At 41.5% G+C, this 20,544-nt stretch overlaps 1 protein-coding gene across 1 annotated transcript; it reads right to left on the bottom strand.

The window, feature by feature from the left end:
- Positions 1–1,927: 1,927 nt before the first annotated feature.
- Positions 1,928–12,218, bottom strand: LOC124033164 (adhesion G protein-coupled receptor G3-like). The gene is made up of 15 exons (XM_046345124.1): positions 12,165–12,218; positions 11,845–11,955; positions 11,192–11,263; positions 10,896–11,063; positions 10,319–10,622; positions 9,952–10,078; positions 9,733–9,861; positions 8,790–8,909; positions 8,558–8,600; positions 8,358–8,458; positions 7,924–8,048; positions 7,401–7,669; positions 7,097–7,187; positions 6,664–6,944; positions 1,928–3,265 (listed from the first exon to the last, which is right to left on the bottom strand). Exons 1-15 carry the CDS (start codon positions 12,169–12,171, stop codon positions 3,183–3,185), a joined length of 2,031 nt encoding a protein of 676 aa, XP_046201080.1. The 5' UTR covers positions 12,172–12,218; the 3' UTR covers positions 1,928–3,182.
- Positions 12,219–20,544: the final 8,326 nt, after the last annotated feature.

Here is a 20,544-nt window from a genome sequence, read left to right as displayed (position 1 = left end):
GCTGGAGTAGAGCCAAAACAACAAAAATGGTCTCTGTCCCAATACTTTTTGAGCTCCTTCTATTTGTATATTTTATGGTCTTGTGAAGGCTGACTGAAGGCTGGCTGAAGGCTGGCTGAATTCTGGCAAAGAGGATGTTCTTTTATCTCAGCATGTCTACAGATTCTCCCTTCTCCCTGTTTTTCATTTGTGCTGAAATGTTGATACTGGAGACTGTTATCAGAAGAAACTGTGTAAACTAGCATTTATAGCTGCCTAGAAATGCATTGCCAATAAGTGGAAGGTTGATTATCCTCCCACACCGTCACAATGGATGGCAGGAATGTCAAGGTACACATCACTGGATTTGTTTTATTCCATAATTAAGGTGTACTGGGAAACGTTCATAAGGTCTGAATGCCTTATGTGGAATACAGTATGACAAAAATCGTTTTTTAAATTATTTTTTAAAACTTTTGTTTCCAAAACTTTCCCTGGGGAAAAAAAAGGTGGGAAGGAAATTGTGTTGGGGCAAGAGTTTAGTTATTGACTAGACTGGTGTGGGTCGGGCGGCTCGGGCTGGCTGGGTGGTCTGACTGAAATTTGAAATAGAGGATGTCTTAACCCTCCTGTTGTGTTCGTGTCATGTTCATTAATTGTGTGTTCCCGGTTCAAACTGACTGCCCCATTATAGCTGATTATAAAATCACTAATAATACATATATGAATCACCCAATGTTGTGTTAGATCTTTTTATCTTACGTTCTTGTGAACATTACAATTTATGTACTTCTATTTGCTATTTATGGCCTGTAGGCCTCAACGACCTGAGCTCAACTCGTTTATCCGTTAAAAAAAGCATAATGTGTGGATTATTTTGACTATAACAAGTACTCAGATGAAACATATTGTGCTATTTATCACAGACTACTTTGTGTCAAAGCTTAACAAGGACTCTCCTCCTCACCAGTGTCATGATCAAAGATATGATCAAGAGCCTCAAATATAGTATATAATTTGGTCATTGTGATTCCACAGAATGAATTGTGAGCAAGACCTCAAAAAGGTTTTATATACCTCTATATATTATTGAAACAATGTTGTGATTGTTTGTGAGAATGCCAACAGGTGTGGTTCCTGTGGGGGAAAGATTCTACTGGGAAAGGTGAGGTGTGTGTGTGTGTGTGTGTGTGTGTGTGTGTGTGTGTGTGTGTGTGTGTGTGTGTGTGTGTGTGTGTGTGTGTGTGTGTGTGTGTGTGTGTGTGTGTGTGTGTGTGTGTGTGTGTGTGTGTGTGTGTGTGTGTGTGTGTGTGTGTGTGTGTGTGTGTGTGTGTGCGCTCAAACACAATTGCATGTGGGGGTCTAGGAGGGGAAGTGTGTCCATCTGATGAATGGGCATGTGCCTGAAATCAAGTTTATACACTAATTGTAATCTCACCCATTCATTTCTAATGACCGGTCATTTTTGACCAGGAACACCACAGGTGTAAAGATAATAAAACACTCAACATGTTATGAAAATCATCAAAATGCATTTGGTGTGTTCAGATGCCCCACGTGGACAAAGTCATGGAACCTTGTGACAATCAGATTATATTAACTATATTTTTCAGAGAGACAACTTGCAAATGAATCCAATTCGACCGGAACAAAGCAGGAGGGTTGCGAGTTGTTCATTTGTTAAGCTTTTGGTTAAAAGGTACAACGCAGTCTTGATTATTGAATTACCTTTGATCTAGTTCAGTCTTATCAATCAAATAAACATATTAATCTCTTACCTACTGTAGCTAGATGACTGTGGGCATTTTGTCCTTCGAGACTGCTAGAAGGACCACGGGTCATATTAGAATGTGTAGCAATGTTGCACACCTGTGTAAATGAGATATTTTTGTATTTCATTTTCGAAACATTTGCAAAATGTTTTAAAGACATTTTTTTACACTCATTATTTGGTAGATGGGTGAATTTGTCCCCCACATTTAATACATTTTGAATTCAGGATGTAACACAACAAAATGTAAAATAAGTCAAAAGGTATAAATACTTTCTGAATGTCGACGGGAGAATGATGACCAGCAAAAGACAGTTCATCACAATCAATTGTGTACGAGATTCGCCTGTCGAATTGGAATGGTTGCTTCTGTCTGTAGCTTTTTTCAGAGATTGTAGCTCCTTTTTGCTCAGTTTGGGTTTCTTCATTCTTTTATTCTGTTCACACTGAACCTTTTTCACACTGAACCTCGTCTTCCAAAAGGCAGCAGTATATTTCCACAATGACTTCGATGTTTGGGAGGGGAGAAAGTAGTCATAGGTTTCAATAGAACCCCCTCAATATCAATGACACAGTAGGGCCTCTAAGATATCTATTTCCTCTTTTTTTTAAATGGCACAAGAAAATACAAAACAATCTGATCACAATGTAAAAGGAGAACAAAAACAGCATGTGCAGAAGAGGTAGAAAACCCCAGAGGCTTGTGGGGCATCTCCCCCTTTCAAATTCTTATGGAATAATTATTTACACGAATTATTTAAACAAAGAATAAAGTTTACACAATCTAAATAATTTCATTTCTAAACAATGTTTTCCCATCCCTGCAAATATGGTGTTATGCTAAGGTACTATCTACTTGTAGGCCTAATGTTCTCTCAGGTAGCCCATAGGCTAGGAGGTTATATACTGTACGCCTTTTCTGCAAAAACCAAAAGGGAATTAAAATTCTCCAAAATGTTAGATGGACTAAAAAAGGGCATATCTTTCAGAGGGTTTTTGATAACAGTCAAAGACACAGAAAGGCACCAATTCACAGTCGACCACATCATCTTACCCTCGTGTACGACGGTGAGTGATCGATTGGGTATCCAAACGTATTTGATTATTTTCAGAGATGAAACTCATTTGAACCTAACAGATGTGTTCCCTGTTTGCCTAGGACTATACACATCAACACTGAATATGCATGGAAGATATGTCACAAAATACAACAATATGCACACAAAGAGCAATAAACAGCACAACTCTGAAAAAAAAGTATTATGAGCACAGTAAGTTTACGAGCAAACCTGGAAACCTAGGTTTGCCTATAGTGAATGTTATAAACCAACATACTAAATATTGTGCTTCTGTGGTAATGCAGTGGTATTGGTAGTAAAAGGTTTAACCGTGTTAGTCAGGGACTGGCCTATAAGGCTGGTTGCATCTCAGTTCAAGAAGATACAGTGGTTGCCTTGGAGATAGATGCCTTCTCTGGCCGAGTTAAAGCCCAATAGCGTAGAAAGAGGAAGAGGCCTGTAGGGTGCAATAAACATTTTTACTGAATTACAAGAGCTGCTCTTGGATAAGTCTGTGTTTGTATACAATAGTGAGACACATTGGTGTAGCTGTAGGTCCCTGACCATTGACAACGTTATTTGACTGGTTTGGTCATCTGGTGTCAATGCCACAACCAGGACATTACCTACAGTGTTTTATAAAGGCATGTTTTTACTTACACCAATGTAAATATGTTTTGCATCCATCATAGTCCTAGATCGACATTATCAGTCAAAAGTTTTGGAACACCTTCTCATTCAAGGGTTTTTCTTTATTTGTACTATTTTCTACATTGTATAATAATAGTGAAGACATCAAAACTATGTAATAACACATATGGAATCATTTAGTAACTAAAAAAGTGTTAAACAAATCAAAATGTATTTTATGTTTGAGATTCTTCAAATAGCCACCCCTTGCCTTGATGACAGCTTTGCACACTCCTGGCATTCTCTCAACCAGCTTCACCTGGAATGTTTTTCCAACAGTCTTGAAGGAGTTACTGAGCACATATTGGCTGTTTTTCCTTCATTCTGCAGTCTGACTCATCCCAAACCATCTCAATTTGGTTGAGGTCTGGAGATTGTGGATGCCAGGTCATCTGATGCAGCACTCCATCACTTTCCTTCTTGGTCAAATTGCCCTTACACAGCCTGAAGGGAGTTGAGTCATTGTCCTGTTGAAAAACAAATGATAGTCCCACAAAGCCCAAACCAGATTGGATGGCACATTGCTGCAGAAATCTGTGGTAGCCATGCTAGTTAAGTGTGCCTTGAATTCTAAATAAATTACAGACAGTGTCACCATAACACCTCCTCCTCCAAATCAAATCAAAATCAAATCAAATGTTATTTGTCACATACACATGGTTAGCAGATGTTAATGCGAGTGTAGCGAAATGCTTGTGCTTCTAGTTCCTACAATGCAGTAATAACCAACAAGTAATCTAACTAACAATTCCAAAACTACTGTCTTATACACAGTGTAAGGGGATAAAGAATATGTACATAAGGATATATGAATGAGTGATGGTACAGAGCAGCATAGGCAAGATACAGTAGATGGTGTCGAGTACAGTATATACATATGAGATGGGTATGTAAACAAAGTGGCATAGTTAAAGTGGCTAGTGATACATGTATTACATAAGGATGCAGTCAATGATATCGAGTACAGTATATACGTATGCATATGAGATGAATAATGTAGGGTAAGTAACATTATATAAGGTAGCATTGTTTAAAGTGGCTAGTGATATATTTACATCATTTCCCATCAATTCCCATTATTAAAGTGGCTGGAGTTGAGTCAGTGTCAGTGTGTTGGCAGCAGCCACTCAATGTTAGTGGTGGCTGTTTAACAGTCTGATGGCCTTGAGATAGAAGCTGTTTTTCAGTCTCTCGGTCCCAGCTTTGATGCACCTGTACTGACCTCGCCTTCTGGATGATAGCGGGGTGAACAGGCAGTGGCTCGGGTGGTTGTTGTCCTTGATGATCTTTATGGCCTTCCTGTAACATCGGGTGGTGTAGGTGTCCTGGAGGGCAGGTAGTTTGCCCCCGGTGATGCGTTGTGCAGACCTCACAACCCTCTGGAGAGCCTTACGGTTGAGGGCGGAGCAGTTGCCGTACCAGGCGGTGATACAGCCCCCCAGGATGCTCTCGATTGTGCATCTGTAGAAGTTTGTGAGTGCTTTTGGTGACAAGCCGAATTTCTTCAGCCTCCTGAGGTTGAAGAGGCACTGCTGCGCCTTCTTCACGATGCTGTCTGTGTGAGTGGACCAATTCAGTTTGTCTGTGATGTGTATGCCGAGGAACTTAAAACTTGCTACCCTCTCCACTACTGTTCCATCGATGTGGATAGGGAGGTGTTCCCTCTGCTGTTTCCTGCAGTCCACAATCATCTCCTTAGTTTTGATGACGTTGAGTGTGAGGTTATTTTCCTGACACCACACTCCGAGGGCCCTCACAAACTCCGAGGGCCCTCCGCAAACTTGATGATTGAGTTGGAGGCGTGCGTGGCCACGCAGTCGTGGGTGAACAGGGAGTACAGGAGAGGGCTCAGAACGCACCCTTGTGGGGCCCCAGTGTTGAGGATCAGCGGGGAGGAGATGTTGTTGCCTACCCTCACCACCTGGGAGCGGCCCGTCAGGAAGTCCAGTACCCAGTTGCACAGGGCGGGGTCGAGACCCAGGGTCTCGAGCTTGATGACGAGCTTGGAGGGTAAACTGCATAGTTTCCTAGGAACGCGAAGCGAGGCGGCCATCTCTGTCGGTGCCGGAAGTCAAACTCCATGCTTCACGTTGGGAAATACACATGCGGAGATCATCCGTTCACCCACACTGCGTCTCACAAAGACATGGCGGTTGGAACCAAAAATCTCCACTTTGGACTCCAGACCAAAGGACAAATTTCCACTGATCTAATGTCCATTGCTCATGTTTCTTGGCCCAAGCAAGTCTCTTCTTATTATTGGTGTCCTTTAGTAGTGGTTTCTTTGCAGCAATTCAACCATGAAGGCCTGATTCACACAGTCTCCTCTGAACGGTTGATGTTGAAATGGGTCTGTTACTTGAACTCCGTGAAGCATTTATTTGGGCTGCAATTTCTAAGGCTGGCAACTCTAATGAACTTAACGCCTGCAGCAGAGGTAACTCTGGGTCTTCCATTCATGTGGCGGTCCTTATAAGAGCCAGTTCATCATAGTGCTTGATGGTTTTTATGACTGCATTTGAAGAAACTTTCAAAGTTCTTGTAAATATCTGTATTGACTGACCTTCATGTCTTAAAGTAATGATGGATTGTCATTTCTATTTTCTTATCTGAGTTCTTCTTGCCATAATACGGATTTAGTATTTTACCAAATAGGGCTATCTTCTGTATACCTCCCTTCCTTCTCACAACACAACTGATTGGCTCAAAAACATTAAGAAAGAAATTCCACAAATGTACCATTTAAGAAGGCACACCTTTTAATTGAAATGCATTCCAGGTGAGTACCTCATGAAGCTGGTTGAGAGAATGCCAAGAGTGTGCAAAGCTGTCATCAAGGCAAAGGGTGGCTTTTTGAAGAATCTCAAATATATTTAGATTTGTTTAACACTTTCTTGGTTACTACATGATTCCAAGTGTTAATTCATAGTTTTGATGTCTACAATGTAGAAAATAGTAAAAATTAAAGAAAAACCCTTGAATGAGTAGGTGTTCTAAAACTTTTGACCTGTAGTGTATGTACTATTGCATTATCAGCAGTAACATTTACCATGATGAGATTTTTATCATTGACTTTTCATGAGATTGTGCTCCTGTACACAGAACTACTGTGTATGAATGTGTGCACCTGATGTGAATGAGAATAAGGGCTGTATCTTATCTCACCATGGAGAGAGTTGATGGTGCAGAAGATGTAGAAGGCTGTCTCCCTCAGGGGTCCAAACTGGAAGAGCAGGACCCCCCAGGAGACCCCCAGGAGCCAGGCCAGACCCAGCAGACTGAGTACTGTCCCCCTGTTCATACCCCTCTCCCTCAGGACAGGACTCTGACGGTGGACCCTCACCACCTTCACTGTCACACACCCAAAGCACAGCATGTTCACCGCGAATGTCAGCACGAAGTACGAGAAGGACACCGTGGTCAGAGCAGAGTCAGTCAGCCAGCACCTACGCATGGACGGACGGACGGACGGAGAGAGTCACAGACACAATCACATACATACACAGACAGGGACACATTCAGTAAATGTTTTACAGAGAGTAAGGGAGTCTTTGGGGATTTGAAAACACATCATTATCAATATCATGATATAACTTACATTTGAATAGCACCACCGTCTTGCTGGTATATTCTGTATTCTCCATATTTGCCACAAGCAACAATTATGGTAACTACTATGCCAGGTATTCCTGAAAGAGATGTGGTTCCCCCGTTGAGTCAAACACCAAGAGACATCGTTGATTCCTTAAAGTGATGAAAGCTGGAAGGATCCAGAGATACCTCCAGCTAGGAGCTGATCAAGCTGGACAATACCATGTGCAACTTGGTGAAACAGTTTCACTTCTCATTGATCAGGTAAAGTCCAGTCATACTTGTCCTCCCCATTGACTTACTGCACTCACCCCATCCTACCAGGCCCAGTTTGAGGAGGTATCTCTTGACGTGGATGTTGAAGACCCGGATGATGAGCAGATAGAGGTGGAAGCCTTCCAGGGAGAACCATGTGAGGGTGCACAGCAGAGAGTAGTGGGTGGCTGCTGCCGTAGCAACACACAGGCCATGGACACCAAGAGAGGCTAGGCTGTCGTTGATGAGGAAGGTTAGGTTGAGGCACAGCAGCGCCACACACAGGTGGATGTGGATGCACAGGGAATCATCAGATTTTCCCCTTCTGGGGGAAGAAGAGATTGAAATCTATTTTCAAAATCAACAACATAGCAAAGCTCATTGTTAAGGCAGTTCCTCTCTAGCTTCATTCTGCTTCCTCTTTGGGGTCATGTGTCTGTAAAAGCAGTGCGTGACAACTGCTGATGTAAAAAGAGTTTTTCCAATGAGGATGTTCTGTTTGAGTGGCATTGTGTGTGGTGGCTCGTTGTTTGCATGTTGTAGACATACTGTAAGTATTCGTTTTCAGTATAATCTGACCTGAGGTGGATGAGGAGAGCCAGACCCAGGAAACAGAGGGATATTCCACAGCCCACCCTGGACAACAACGTCAGCAACCACACAGAGGAGGAGCTCAGACTGGCACTGGAGCCACTGACCGGAGACTGCAGTCAACAAAACACACAGTGGCTAGATCACACGTTGGTTGAGTGTTTCATTTTGGGTTGAAATTCATCCGTATCGTGGTACTGCACAATTGAAAATGAAAGGTAATTTCCGATTGAGCGGACAAACAAGTCACTTAGCGTGAATGCAGTCTCCGCGAACGTGGGAACATTGCACTGAACTCTCAGTGGTGCTACGCAGATCTTCCGTAATACAGTTTGAATCAAGCCCTTAATCAATTGATCAAAAGAAAGTTAAAGTGAGGTCACAACATATTTTAAGAGTTAGGTTAAGAAGTTATTTCTCACCATAAGTACAGCGAAGAATGAAAGGTGGTTACAAGAGCACACTGTTTCATTTTCCTTTGTCTCAGTGACACATCCAGAGGAATTCCAATGTGCAACAGTATCTGTGTAACAAAGAGATACAGTAAAACATTTTCAACATTTCATTTGGTTGTATATTGTGCATCATAAAACTATTTCGTTTAGTTAATAAATAATACTACCATTTTCCAGATCCCAGAACACACATGCTAGTGATTTGTTTTCCTATCAGAGAGAATAGAACCTGATTAGACCCTTCTCCTATTCCAATCCACACCATATCATAAACATGAATTATTGGAGATGTAAAGTGATTGCTAGTTTTTTGACAGGTGACAGTACAAAAACATAACAAATATTTAAAAAAGAGAGTGTGACGGTTGATTGTGATGTAGGTATGCACTGCTCACTAACCACTGATGCATTCTGGAAGTGGAACGTGATCTTAAGATAGTTACTGAGGCCTGAGATGTCCTCTCCCACATCGACGGATACCACTCGACTGTTTAGGAGCTCAGTGTTGTTCTCCTCCACCTAGTAGGGATCAGAAGAGAGGATATACATGCTCTATACAAGTTAATAAGAAATGTCAAAGAGGACTACAATTCTCCTCAGAACCAAATACTTTCAAGGATATTTTTTTCTATAGGCACTGGGTACGATGTTTGAGTCACAACAACACGCAACAACAATCACTTATTTCTCAGTGAACTTGTTCTCTTTTATCTGATGTTGTGTCCACAAGTTGTGTTGTAGTGTATTTTGAGCATAGTGTTACTGGTAGCGAGCCTAATAGCATGACAATGAATGAATGAAGTAGGAGATCAGGCAGTCAGTTTGCATTGTAACTTTACACAGATGACAGCAATACAAGTGGTTGCTGGGTCTTTCCGAGAAATTGTAAACGTGCTCATAGAGCTACTTTCCGTAGCAGGCTGTCACGATGCAGTTTGATTAAGGGCTTCATTGAAATGTGCACTCCATCAGATAATGTTGGTACCAATGTATATAGACTTTTTGTTTTCTTTTGTTCTACTGTATTATTGACTGTATGTTTTGTTTATTCCATGTGTAACTCTGTGTTGTTGTATGTGTCGAATTGCTATGCTTTGTCTTGGCAAGGTCGCAGTTACAAATGAGAACTTGTTCTCAACTAGCCTACCTGGTTAAATAAAGGTGAAATAAATAAATAAAAATGTGTTGTCACCACATGATTCATAAACTGGTGTTAAATGAGAAAGTACCACAGATGTTTTTCTGTGCTTTTGTTAAAATCAGGATGTCCTGAAATATGTCTGTGTGTTATGAGTGCAGGACTGTTTCATTAGTAATCTCTGAGATGTTGTAGTTGTTTTACCGGGAACAGGCTGTCATTCTCAAACCAAAATACTCCCAGGTTAACTTCCTCTGCCGTGTCTCCCAGGAAAACACGTAAGGCCTCAGTAGGAATCTCCAACCAAATGTCATCCATCTTCTCCAACGTGGCCTGGTGGAGATGAAGAAAGATTACTGACTATCTCCCCATTTTGCTTTTGACCTCTCTCTCTCTCCATCACTCCATTTCGTTGATGCTTACATTATTGGTGGAGGGTAGAGCCATTCTAAACATTAGCAAATTGTTCTTCTGATGTGATGTCACTGAACCTTTGATGCTGTCAAGAATCACTCTCTGAGGTCCCTGCTTGGTAATGTTGTGAAATATGCTGTTGTAGGGAATATAAAAATAAAAATAAATCACATTTCTGAATAATTCAGCCCAAAACGAATCCATGAAAATATGTTTAGCTTTCAGTCAGACATTGACATAGCTCAAATTACATTAAAAATACATTTCAGCCAGGGCCGGCCCTAGGCATAGGTGACATAAGCAACACACTTTTGCTTAGGTCCCCCAAAAGGCTAGGGCCGGCCCTGATTTCAGTTCAAATTATACGTGGACTCACTTTTTTATGGAACGTAACTGCTGACCAGTCATGATTGGTTTTGCCTTTCTTTTACAATTTCTGACAAATGCATCAACAGAGGTCAGGTTATTATTTTCATGAGTCAGTCCAACGTTTTCAGAATCACATTCTCTCGCAATGCGTGAGGATTTGGTTGTGACTTTATTTTCAATTCTAATAGTAGTTGCCTGACTAGTAGTGGACTGATTTGTCATTTTAATAAAGGTCCATTGATCCACACATTGTATTAGATGTCTGTCTTTGCAGTTGTCAACATATGGCAGCTTGATGTTGATGGCACAATCTGTAAGTAGAGAACAGAGTCCAGGCTATTGGTCAAATCAACATACACTGAGTAAAAACACATGCTTTATTTTGGTTAATGACAGTAGAAGACTAGATCATCTGCACACGATTCCTCTCGGGGCAAATGGGCCATGTTTGTTTCAAACATTTGAGAATAACCTGAACGAAGTTGAAATGAATTAATGCAAATGTGTTCCTCAGATTTGTAATAGTGTTTTCAGCAGCTGGACATCAAGGTTCGAGAATTGGCACTTTGCTGTATCAAAATTACCTGAAAATCCAGACAAGTCAGGAAGTTTGCAGGTTGTGTTCCATGTGAATGAAAATGACACCTGTCTTGAGAGTAAATCGATGCACTGCTGGATGTGACTTATTTCCATTATTAAAGTACACATCCGTGTAAGACTGGATATTTGATAAGTGCAGAAGCGTTCATGCCCTGGAAGCATGGCAAGAAACTTAACACAAACTCATTTGCTCTTGCGAGAGAAACAGGGTACAATAAATCTAGTTAAAAAATAGTTGAACCTACTGTTAGAATTTTTTTTGTTGTAGGCTTTTACTTACATTTTTCATCCACACAAAGTGGCATATCGGTTGCATCCTTTCCTTGGGGCTTCTCACAAACACCCATACAATCTGAAACAATCAGTTGATGCGATCTCTGAACAGTATTCCATGACTTACTTCAGCTTAATACAAAACTAAACACAAAACATACTTTCATGCTCATTAAATTAGGAAACAGTCCCGATGACAATATACACTCATGTAATGTATTTAATCATTTAGTAATAAGTACTAAATTGTTTGCCAAGAACACCACTGGACTACAAAACGTGTCATAGTCCACCACCATGAAAGCTGTTGTCAATGTATATTGAGGAAACATATTTTAAAAAATAAAACATGCACATGTAATATAGGTCAAAGTAACACATTACAGCATATATAGGTATTTTATTTGTCATGTTAATCAACAATAGACCTGGAACATTCAGCAAATTGAGCACAAAATGGCATCACTTGCAATTGGAATACCAATAAGCATGACTAAACATCCATTGTTTATACTGTAATACTGTAATAGACACAAATTGTTCTATTTAAAAGACTTACTAAACATCCAGGGAAGAAACAATATTTGAATATTGTGAATTTGGAGTGTGAAGAGACATTTCAATACATTAGAGTTAGTCTACACATTGGTCTATACTCACCAGGTTGGGAAGAGGCTGCTTTATAAACCACCAACACAAAAAAAGAAACCACCAACACAAAAACGCCATAGCCATATTGTGACATTTGAAACATATTAGATGAAGATGGAACTGTAAATTAGAAGAAGACCACATTATCAGATTTCAGGAAAGACCTTAATTAGCCGGCTGCAGTGGAACTACACAGACACATACTCACGTGAGCCATATTTCAGTGGTACATAACCTTACGTAAAGTGTCATATTCATGTGCGGTATGCATGCTGTACATTTTGTTAGTCAACTTAACAGAAACACGTTGCAGAAGGTGTTCAACTTACCTTTCATATGAATTGATCCCTATCAAGCTCCGCACTCGCACCGCTCTGTGTACTCTGACGAAGAGAAGTCAATATCAAGGGAGGAAAAATGTCATGTTTTGCATGTGGTGGTTAAAGGTCCAATGCAGCCATTTTTATCTCAATATCAAATCATTTCTGGCTCACAATTAAGTACCTTACTGTGATTGGTTTCAATTAAAATGGTCAAAAAGAAACAAAAATAGCAATTACTCCGGCAAGAATTGTAATAGGACTGCTTAGGAGTCATCTGAGTAGGGAGTAGAAACTGAAAACTATCTGTTATTGTCAGAGAGGTTTGGTCATTTCTTTCTTAATAGTTAATGAACTAATTTACCACCCATTGATGTCACCAAGCACACTCTTAGAACAATGGAACCTTAAAGGGCTCTTCGGCTGTCCCTATAGGAGAACCCTTTGAAGAACCCTTTTGGTTCCAGGTAGAACCTTTTGGGTTCCATGTAAAACTCTTTCTACAGAGGGTTCTACATGGAACACAGGGGTTGTACTTTGAACCAAAAAGGGTTCTCCTATGGGGACAGCGGAAGAACCCTTTTGGAACCCTTTTTTCTAAGAGTGCAGGACAAAGCTCCATCCCACCAAAACAGAATGAAATTTCAGGCGGTGTGCCGAGGAGTCTGAAAACACCAAATACCATAACAGAAATAGGCAATTTTCTGGATACAAATATGAACCCAGTATTTTTTGTAATTATACATGATTGTAATTTTTTTTTTCTGGAGCCAGCAACAGTGGTGATTTAAGCATGTAAATCTTGGTGGGACGAACTCAATTTTGTAAAATATGCATGCCAGCAAAGCCAATACAAAGGACAACACAATGCTAAACAATACATTAATTGCAATATAACAGTAACAAACGGTGCCCACAAACTGTTAGGGCCTCCGTAAAGCTGTCCTAACTGCAGTCCCTACAGCAATCCCAACACCTTACCACTGCTACACCTGGCTATCAGCGGAGCCTTGTCTGGCAGTGAAACAGTTCATTCAGCCGCATTTCCATTTGAGATGTACAAACTATGGCATAAGGGGATGATGAGTGGATAAGAGGCAATCCTTAATGTTGATTAAGACATTAATGAGCAAGCTAGGATGGACATAGTCAATATAACTTTTTATTCAGCTATGCCACTCGAGATTATGGGTTTGAGTCCAGGCTCTGACGCAGCCGGCAGCGACCAGGAGACCCATGCCATACCAACCGATTATAGAGACAGTCTAGATGCTCTCAATGGTGCTTCTGTATAACTTTTTGAGGATCTGAGGTTGAAGAGGCATTGTCGTGTCCTCTTCATGACTGTGTTGGTCTGTTTGGACCATGATAGGAACTTGGTGCTCTCGACCCACTCCACTGCAGCCCTGTCGATGTGAATGGCGTGTTCTGCCCTCCTTTTCCTGTTGTCCACAATAATCTCATGTGTCTTGCCCACGTTGAGGGAGAGGTTGTTGTTCTGGCACCACACTGCCAAGTCTCTGACGACCTCTCGATAAGCTGCCTCATCGTCGTCGGTGATTGTTGTGTCATCGGCAAACTTGATGATGGTGTGCGCACCCACTGAGTCGTAGGTGAACAGGGAGTAAAGGAGGGGACTAAGCACGCACCCCTGACGAGCCCCTGTGTTGAGGGTCAGCGTGGAGGATGTATTGTTGCCTACCCTCCCAACCTGAGGGCGGCCCATCAGGAAGTCCAGGATCCAGTTGCAGAGGGAGGTGTTCATTCCCAGGGACCTTAGCTTAGTGTTGACCTTAGAGGGCACTATGGTGTTGAACGCTGATAGTAGTCTATGAACAGTTCACACATGAACAGTAGGTGTTCCTTTGGTCCAGGTGGGAAAGGGTAGTGTGTAGTGCAATAGAGAATGCATCATCTGTGGATCTGTTTGTACGGTTTGCGAATTGGAGTGAGTTCAGGGTTTCTAGGATGATGGTGTTGATGTGAACCATGATCAGCCTTTCAAAGCATTTCATGAGTACAATTGTGAGTGCTACAGGGTTGTAGTCATTTAGACAGGTTACCTTGGCGTTCATGGGAACAGGGATATGGTGGTCTGCTTGAAACATGTTGATATTACAGATCGTGTCCCGGAGAAGTTGAAAATGGTAGTGAATGCACTTGCCAGTGCATGTTCTGAGCACGCATCCTGGTATTCTGTCTGATCTTTATATCAGTATATTACTGTTCTTAAAACTTCTTATGGACCAAATCTTGTTAGCGGGATCGATTTGACAACATCCGGTGAAATGGCAGAGCACCAAATTCTAATTAAATTATTATAAATATTTAACTTTCATAAAATCACAAGTGCAATACACCAAAATACAGCTGAACTTCTTATTAATCAAGCCACCGTGTCAGATTTCAAAAAGGCTTTACGGCGAAAGCAAACCATGCAATTATCTGAGGACAGCACCCCATCATACAAACACGACAGTCATATTTCGCCAGGCGCGACACAAAACTCAGAAATAACAATATAATTCATGCCTTAGCTTTGAAGATCTTCTTCTGTTGGCACTCCAATATGTCCCATGAACATCACAAATGGTCCTATTGTTCGATAAATTCCGTTGTTATATACCCAAAATGTCCATTTATTTGGCGCGTTTGATTCAGAAAAACACCAGTTCCAACTCGCCCAAAATGACTACAAATGATCTAATAAATTAACTGTAATCTTGGTCCAAACATTTCAAACAACTTTCCTAATCCAACTTTAGGTATTTTGAAATGTAAATAATCGATAACATTGAAGACAGAATATACTGTGTTCAATAGCGAATAAAACATTTACATTTAAGTCATTTAGCAGACGCTCTTATCCAGAGAGACTTACAACGAAAGTGGAGTGAGCTTCAGTTCGCACGCCCCAAACAAAACAGTCCACTAGGCTTGACACTCAGAAAGGAAAGGGCTACTTCTTCATTACTCAAAAGAAAAACATCAACCAATTTCTAAAGACTGTTGATATCTAGTGGGAAGCCATAGAAACTGCAACAAGGTGCCTCAGAAATCTAGATTCCCATAGAAAACCAATTGAAAACACAGTGAACTCAAAATAAAATTTTACTTGATGGTTTGCCCTCTGGGTTTTGCGTACCAAATAAGTTCTGTTATACTCATAGACATTATTTTAACAGTTTTTAGAAACTTCAGAGTGTTTTCTATCCAAATATACCAATTATATACATATCCTAGCTTCTGAGTAGCAGGCAGTTTACTTTGGGTACACTTTTCATCCGGATGTCAAAATACCACCCCCTATCCCAAATAAGTTATTAATGTCCCGTTGATAGGATATTCTTGAATTGAGCTCGTACAGTTTGTTCCCCAGTGATTGCACATGCACCAGTAGAACAGAAGGTAGGTGCGGTTCTGTAGTCTCATCAATATGCCCACATGGCAACTTCTATAGCGACATCATTTCCTCTTTCAAGTGTCAGGGATTAGGGCCTGATCTGAGGTAAGGAGTATCTCCCGTGTCGAAGACTCATAGACGTAGAAGTCTTCGTCCAGATCGAGGTAAGTGAATGCTGATGTCCAGAAGTTTTTTCCAGTCCTCGGAAATGATGGTGGCACAAAAAAACACACAAAATAGCAGAATTGGTCGAGCTGAGACATTTTGAAGTGGGTCTAGGGTGTCAGATAAGGTTGAGGTGACAGAAGTGAGTGCTATGGGGCGATGGTCATTTAGTTCAGTTACCTTTGCTTTCTTGGGTACAGGATAGTGAGAGAACATGAGAGAACATGTGCGTAAACACTCCAGCCAGCTGGTCTGTAAAGGTCTTACTCACAGTCGGATACAGAGAACGAGAGCCCACAGTCCTTGGGTGTGGGCTGTGTAGGTGGCAGTGAAGAAGGTGTTTAGCTTGTTCAGGAGCAAGACATCGGTGTCCACAACATGGCTGGTTTTCCCTTAGTAGTCTGTGATTGTCTGTAGACCTGCCAAATACGTCTTGTGTCTGAGCCGGTGAATTGCGACTGTTCTCTGTACGGACGTTTTGCCAGTTTGATTGCTTTACGGAGGGAATAACTACACTGTTTGTATTCAACCATATTCCCAGTCACCTTGCCATGGTTAAATGCAGTGGTTCGTGCTTTCAGTTTTGCTCGAATGCTGCCATCTATCCAAGGTTTTTGGTTTGGGTAGGTTTGAATAGTCACAGTGTGGAACAACATCCCCTACACACTTCCTGATTATCTCAGTCACTATGTCCGTGTATACGTTAATGCTATTCTCAGAGGCAACCCGGGACATATTCCAGTCCGCGTGATTATTGAATAGGGAACATATTGCTAGCTAGCTACCAACAGCAAAATAACTTACTCGTTGGTCATTTGCCCTCCTGGTCCATCTGGTCTAGTCTGCCACCTCTGCTTGCTGGCCTCGTAATAGTGTTTCTTGCTGTCTCAACTCCTATTCAGTGTTTTCAAGCTCAAATAAATATTGCTGTATTATTCCTATGTAAAAGAACAGATAAAAATGAATTGTCGTCCAGCTCTTCTTGGAAAAAGGAATAGTCAGAAGCAGCCATTGTAATTATTTAGCAATCGCGGATAGACATGGCTCCTGTGAACCTGTAGAAACTATTACAACCCCCATTTTGAAAAGCCCACCATCAAGGATGGGAACACAATCTGACAAGGTAATAGCGCTCACGTCCGGCTGTAGTCTTTACAAAGGCAGGTTAAATGAGTCAATCTAGATATCCTGCAATGTCCTGGCAGAGGACATTGTTGAGACAAGTCCAATGGCTTTATTGAACAAGGACAGACATATTTAATTGCTGCAAAACATGACTCCATAAATTTTTAGACAGCAGGCTCAATCAACCGATGATGTCACTGGTTGAACCTTCCCGGCGTGAAAATAAAACAATACTGCTATAGTGTATAATTATGTCTGAAACACAAGTATCTAGTTCTGAAGTTACCCTTTAAGCAATTCAGTATTACAATATTATAAATCACAAAACCTTCTGTTTAAGGTTGTGGGTTTTACAGTTCAAGGACTTCCAGTACCAGAGTCCGCAAAGAAACATCATGTTAATATCAAACCTTCCCCATCTTTGATTGTAGGGAGGGTGTTATTTTCATTGGCTGATTCATTTGTTCCTCAATAAACACAGCTGGTTTCTATTGCCGAAGAGCTCTAATTTTGTTTAATTGGTCCACAGAACATTTTACATAGGATTTATGCTTGTTTAGGTGGGTTTATGAAAAGTGTCTCCTTCAGCAGTGGGGTCTTCCTATGTTTACCAAAGACCAAAGGAAGACTCAGAAGAAAAAAACACCCTCCCCACAATCAAACATGGGTATGGTTTGATAATGCTGTGGGGTTGCTTTGCTGCCTCTGGTACTGGGGCTCTTGAATGTGTGCAAGACATCGTGAAATCAGCAGATGATCAAGGTGTTTTGGAGTTTATTGTTCAACCCAGTCTCTGTTAAAGGTTTTGGGTCTTCCAGCAGGACAATAACCCCCAACACACATCACAATCCCCGGTTCAAGAAGAAACACTGGACTGTTCTGGAGTGTCCAGATCTACATCACATCCATATGGAGAGAGCTGAAAACAGCCGTTGGTGGAGGGCACTCCTCAAACGTTGAATAATTGTTTGCTTCTGAAGAGTGGGCCAAATTATCCATATAAAGGTGCAGTAAGCTCATTGATGACTACAATAAGCTATTGTTGGCAGTTATCTTGGCCAAAGGCTGTGCAACCAAGGACTAGCTGCGGGATGTCAATCATTTGGTCTATGACATTTGTCTTTATTTCCTAATAAAATAATATAATCTTAGATTTAAAAAATAAATGGTTCTGGAATGTTGAAAATACAATAGCAAGATGTTGAGAAATAGGAAATTATTTAAGAAAAGGGCAAGGGTGTCAATATACACTACATGGCCAGAGGAATGTGGACACCTACTCGTCGAACATCTCATTCCAAAATTACGAGCATTAATATGGATTTGGTCCTCCCTTTGCTGGTATAACAGCCTCCACTCTGATGGGAAGGCTTTCCACTAGATGTTGTAACAATTCTGCAGGGATTTGCTTTCATTCAGCCACAAGAGCGTTAGTGAGGTCGGGCATTAATGTTGGGCGAGCCTGGCTCGTAGTTGGCATTCCAATTAATCTCAAAATGTATTTCTTTGGGGTTGAGGTCAGGGCTCTGTGCTGTCCTGTCAAGTTCTTCCACACGTATCTCGACAAACCCTTTCTGGACCTTGCATTGTGCACTGGGGCATTGTCATGATGAAACAGGAAGGACCTTCCCCAAACTGTTCGAACAAAGTTGGAAGCACAGAATCGTCTAGAATGTCATTGTATGCTGCAGGGTTAAGATGACTCTTCACTGGAATTAAAGGGCCTAGTTAGAACCATGAAAAAAAGCCCCAGAACATTATTCATCCTCCACCAAACTTTACAGTTGCCACTATCCATTGGGGCAGGTAGCGTTCTCCTGGCATACACCAAACCCAGATTCTTTCGTTGGACTGCCAGATGGTGAAGCGTGATTCATCACTCCAGAGAATGTGTTTCCACATGCTCCAGAGTCCAAAGGCAGTGAGCTTTACTTCAAGCGACGCTTGGCATTGCGCATGGTGATGTTGCTTCCAGAGGAAGTTTGGCACTCGGCAGTGGGTGTTGTAACCGAGGACAGACGATTATTCCACGCTACACGCTTCAGCACTCAGAGGTCCCGTTCTGTGAGCTTGTGTGGCCTACCACTTCACGGCTGAGCCGTTGATGCTTCTTGACATTTCCACTTCACAATAACAGCACTTAAAGTTGAAGCTCTAGCGGGGCAGAAATTAGACGAACTGACTTGTAGGAACGGTGCCACGTTGAAAGTCACTGAGCTCTTCAGTACATGCCATGCTACTGCCAATGTTTGTCTATGGAGATTGCATGGCTATGTGCTTAATTTTATACACCTGTCAGCATTGGGTGTGGCTGAAATAGCCGAATCCACTTACTTGAAGGTGTGTCCAAATACTTTTGGCCATGGAGTGTACAAGATGACAAGATCAAACTAAGCCTGTTGTTTTTCTATCAAAACATAATAAAATGACAATCTCATTATTAGTATAAAGTATATCTATAATGTTGTGCATGTAGAGTGCAAGCTATTAAAAGTATAAGCAGCAAGAGAAAACCCACACTATCTCCTTTCTGGGTGGAAACATCCTCCCCTAAGCAACATCATAACCACTCAGAAAGGGTGTGGGTGTAAGGACAGACGCTGAGAAATGAGAGGTACAGGGAGTGAACATTTAATGGATAGACGGACATATAACAAAAACAAGAACAGCGTCTGGACAGGGGTAACGAAATGACAATACAACAATACTGCTGGCACAGGGAACAAACTAAGGAACAGACAGATATAGAGGGGGCAATCAACAAAGTGAAGGAGTCCAGGTGAGTGCAATGAGCGCTGATGAGCGTAATGATGATGACAGGTGTGCGTAATGATGGGCAGCCTGGTGCCCTAGAGTGCCAGGGAGGGGAGGGGGAGCAGGCGTGCAAGTGGGTCTACATTGAATGCAGGGATGCAAATTTATATGGGGATGGGGGATCCCCCACATTGTGAAATTTTATTTTTGCCCCAAGACATGCTAACCTCTCACCATTACAATAACAGGGGAGGTAAGCATTTTTGGGGGGAGGGGGGGTGGTATGATATTTATGCCTATGTAACTTTCTCACTCGTCAATATTCGTGATTCTTTCAGGATTATCCGTATTCATGGTAGCATCCAAATTAATGTAGAAGTGTTAAGAAACATATTCTATTCTTATTTACAACAAAAGTGGCGCAATACATTACAGTGTAACCGGAAGGTATTCAGAACCCTTGACTTTTTCTACATTTTGTTACGTTACAGCCTTATGTTACGTTACAGAACTCTGGAGCTCTGTCAGAGTGACCATTGGCTTCTTGGTCACCTCCCTGACCAAGACCCTTCTCCCCATTTGCTCAGTTTGGCTGGGCAGCCAGCTCTAGGAAGAGTCTTGGTGGTTCCAAACTTCTTCCATTTAAGAATGATGGAGGCCAATGTGTTCTTGGGGATCTTCAATGTTGCAGACATTTTTTGGTACCCTTCTCCAGATCTGTGCCTTGACAGAATCCTATCTCGGAGCACTACAGACAATTCCTTTGATCTCATGGTTTGGTTTCTGCTCTGACATGCACTGTCAACTATGGGACCTTATATAGACAGGTGTGTGCCTTTCCAAATCAAATCAAATCAAATCAAATTTATTTATATAGCCCTTCGTACATCAGCTGATATCTCAAAGTGCTGTACAGAAACCCAGCATAAAACCCCAAACAGC

The sequence above is a fragment of the Oncorhynchus gorbuscha genome, linkage group LG04, assembly GCF_021184085.1.
Source record: "Oncorhynchus gorbuscha isolate QuinsamMale2020 ecotype Even-year linkage group LG04, OgorEven_v1.0, whole genome shotgun sequence".
In the NCBI taxonomy this organism is placed as follows: Eukaryota; Metazoa; Chordata; class Actinopteri; order Salmoniformes; family Salmonidae; genus Oncorhynchus; species Oncorhynchus gorbuscha.
Note: the sequence above shows the minus strand (reverse complement) of the source record. Positions and strands in the feature narration are given on the sequence as shown.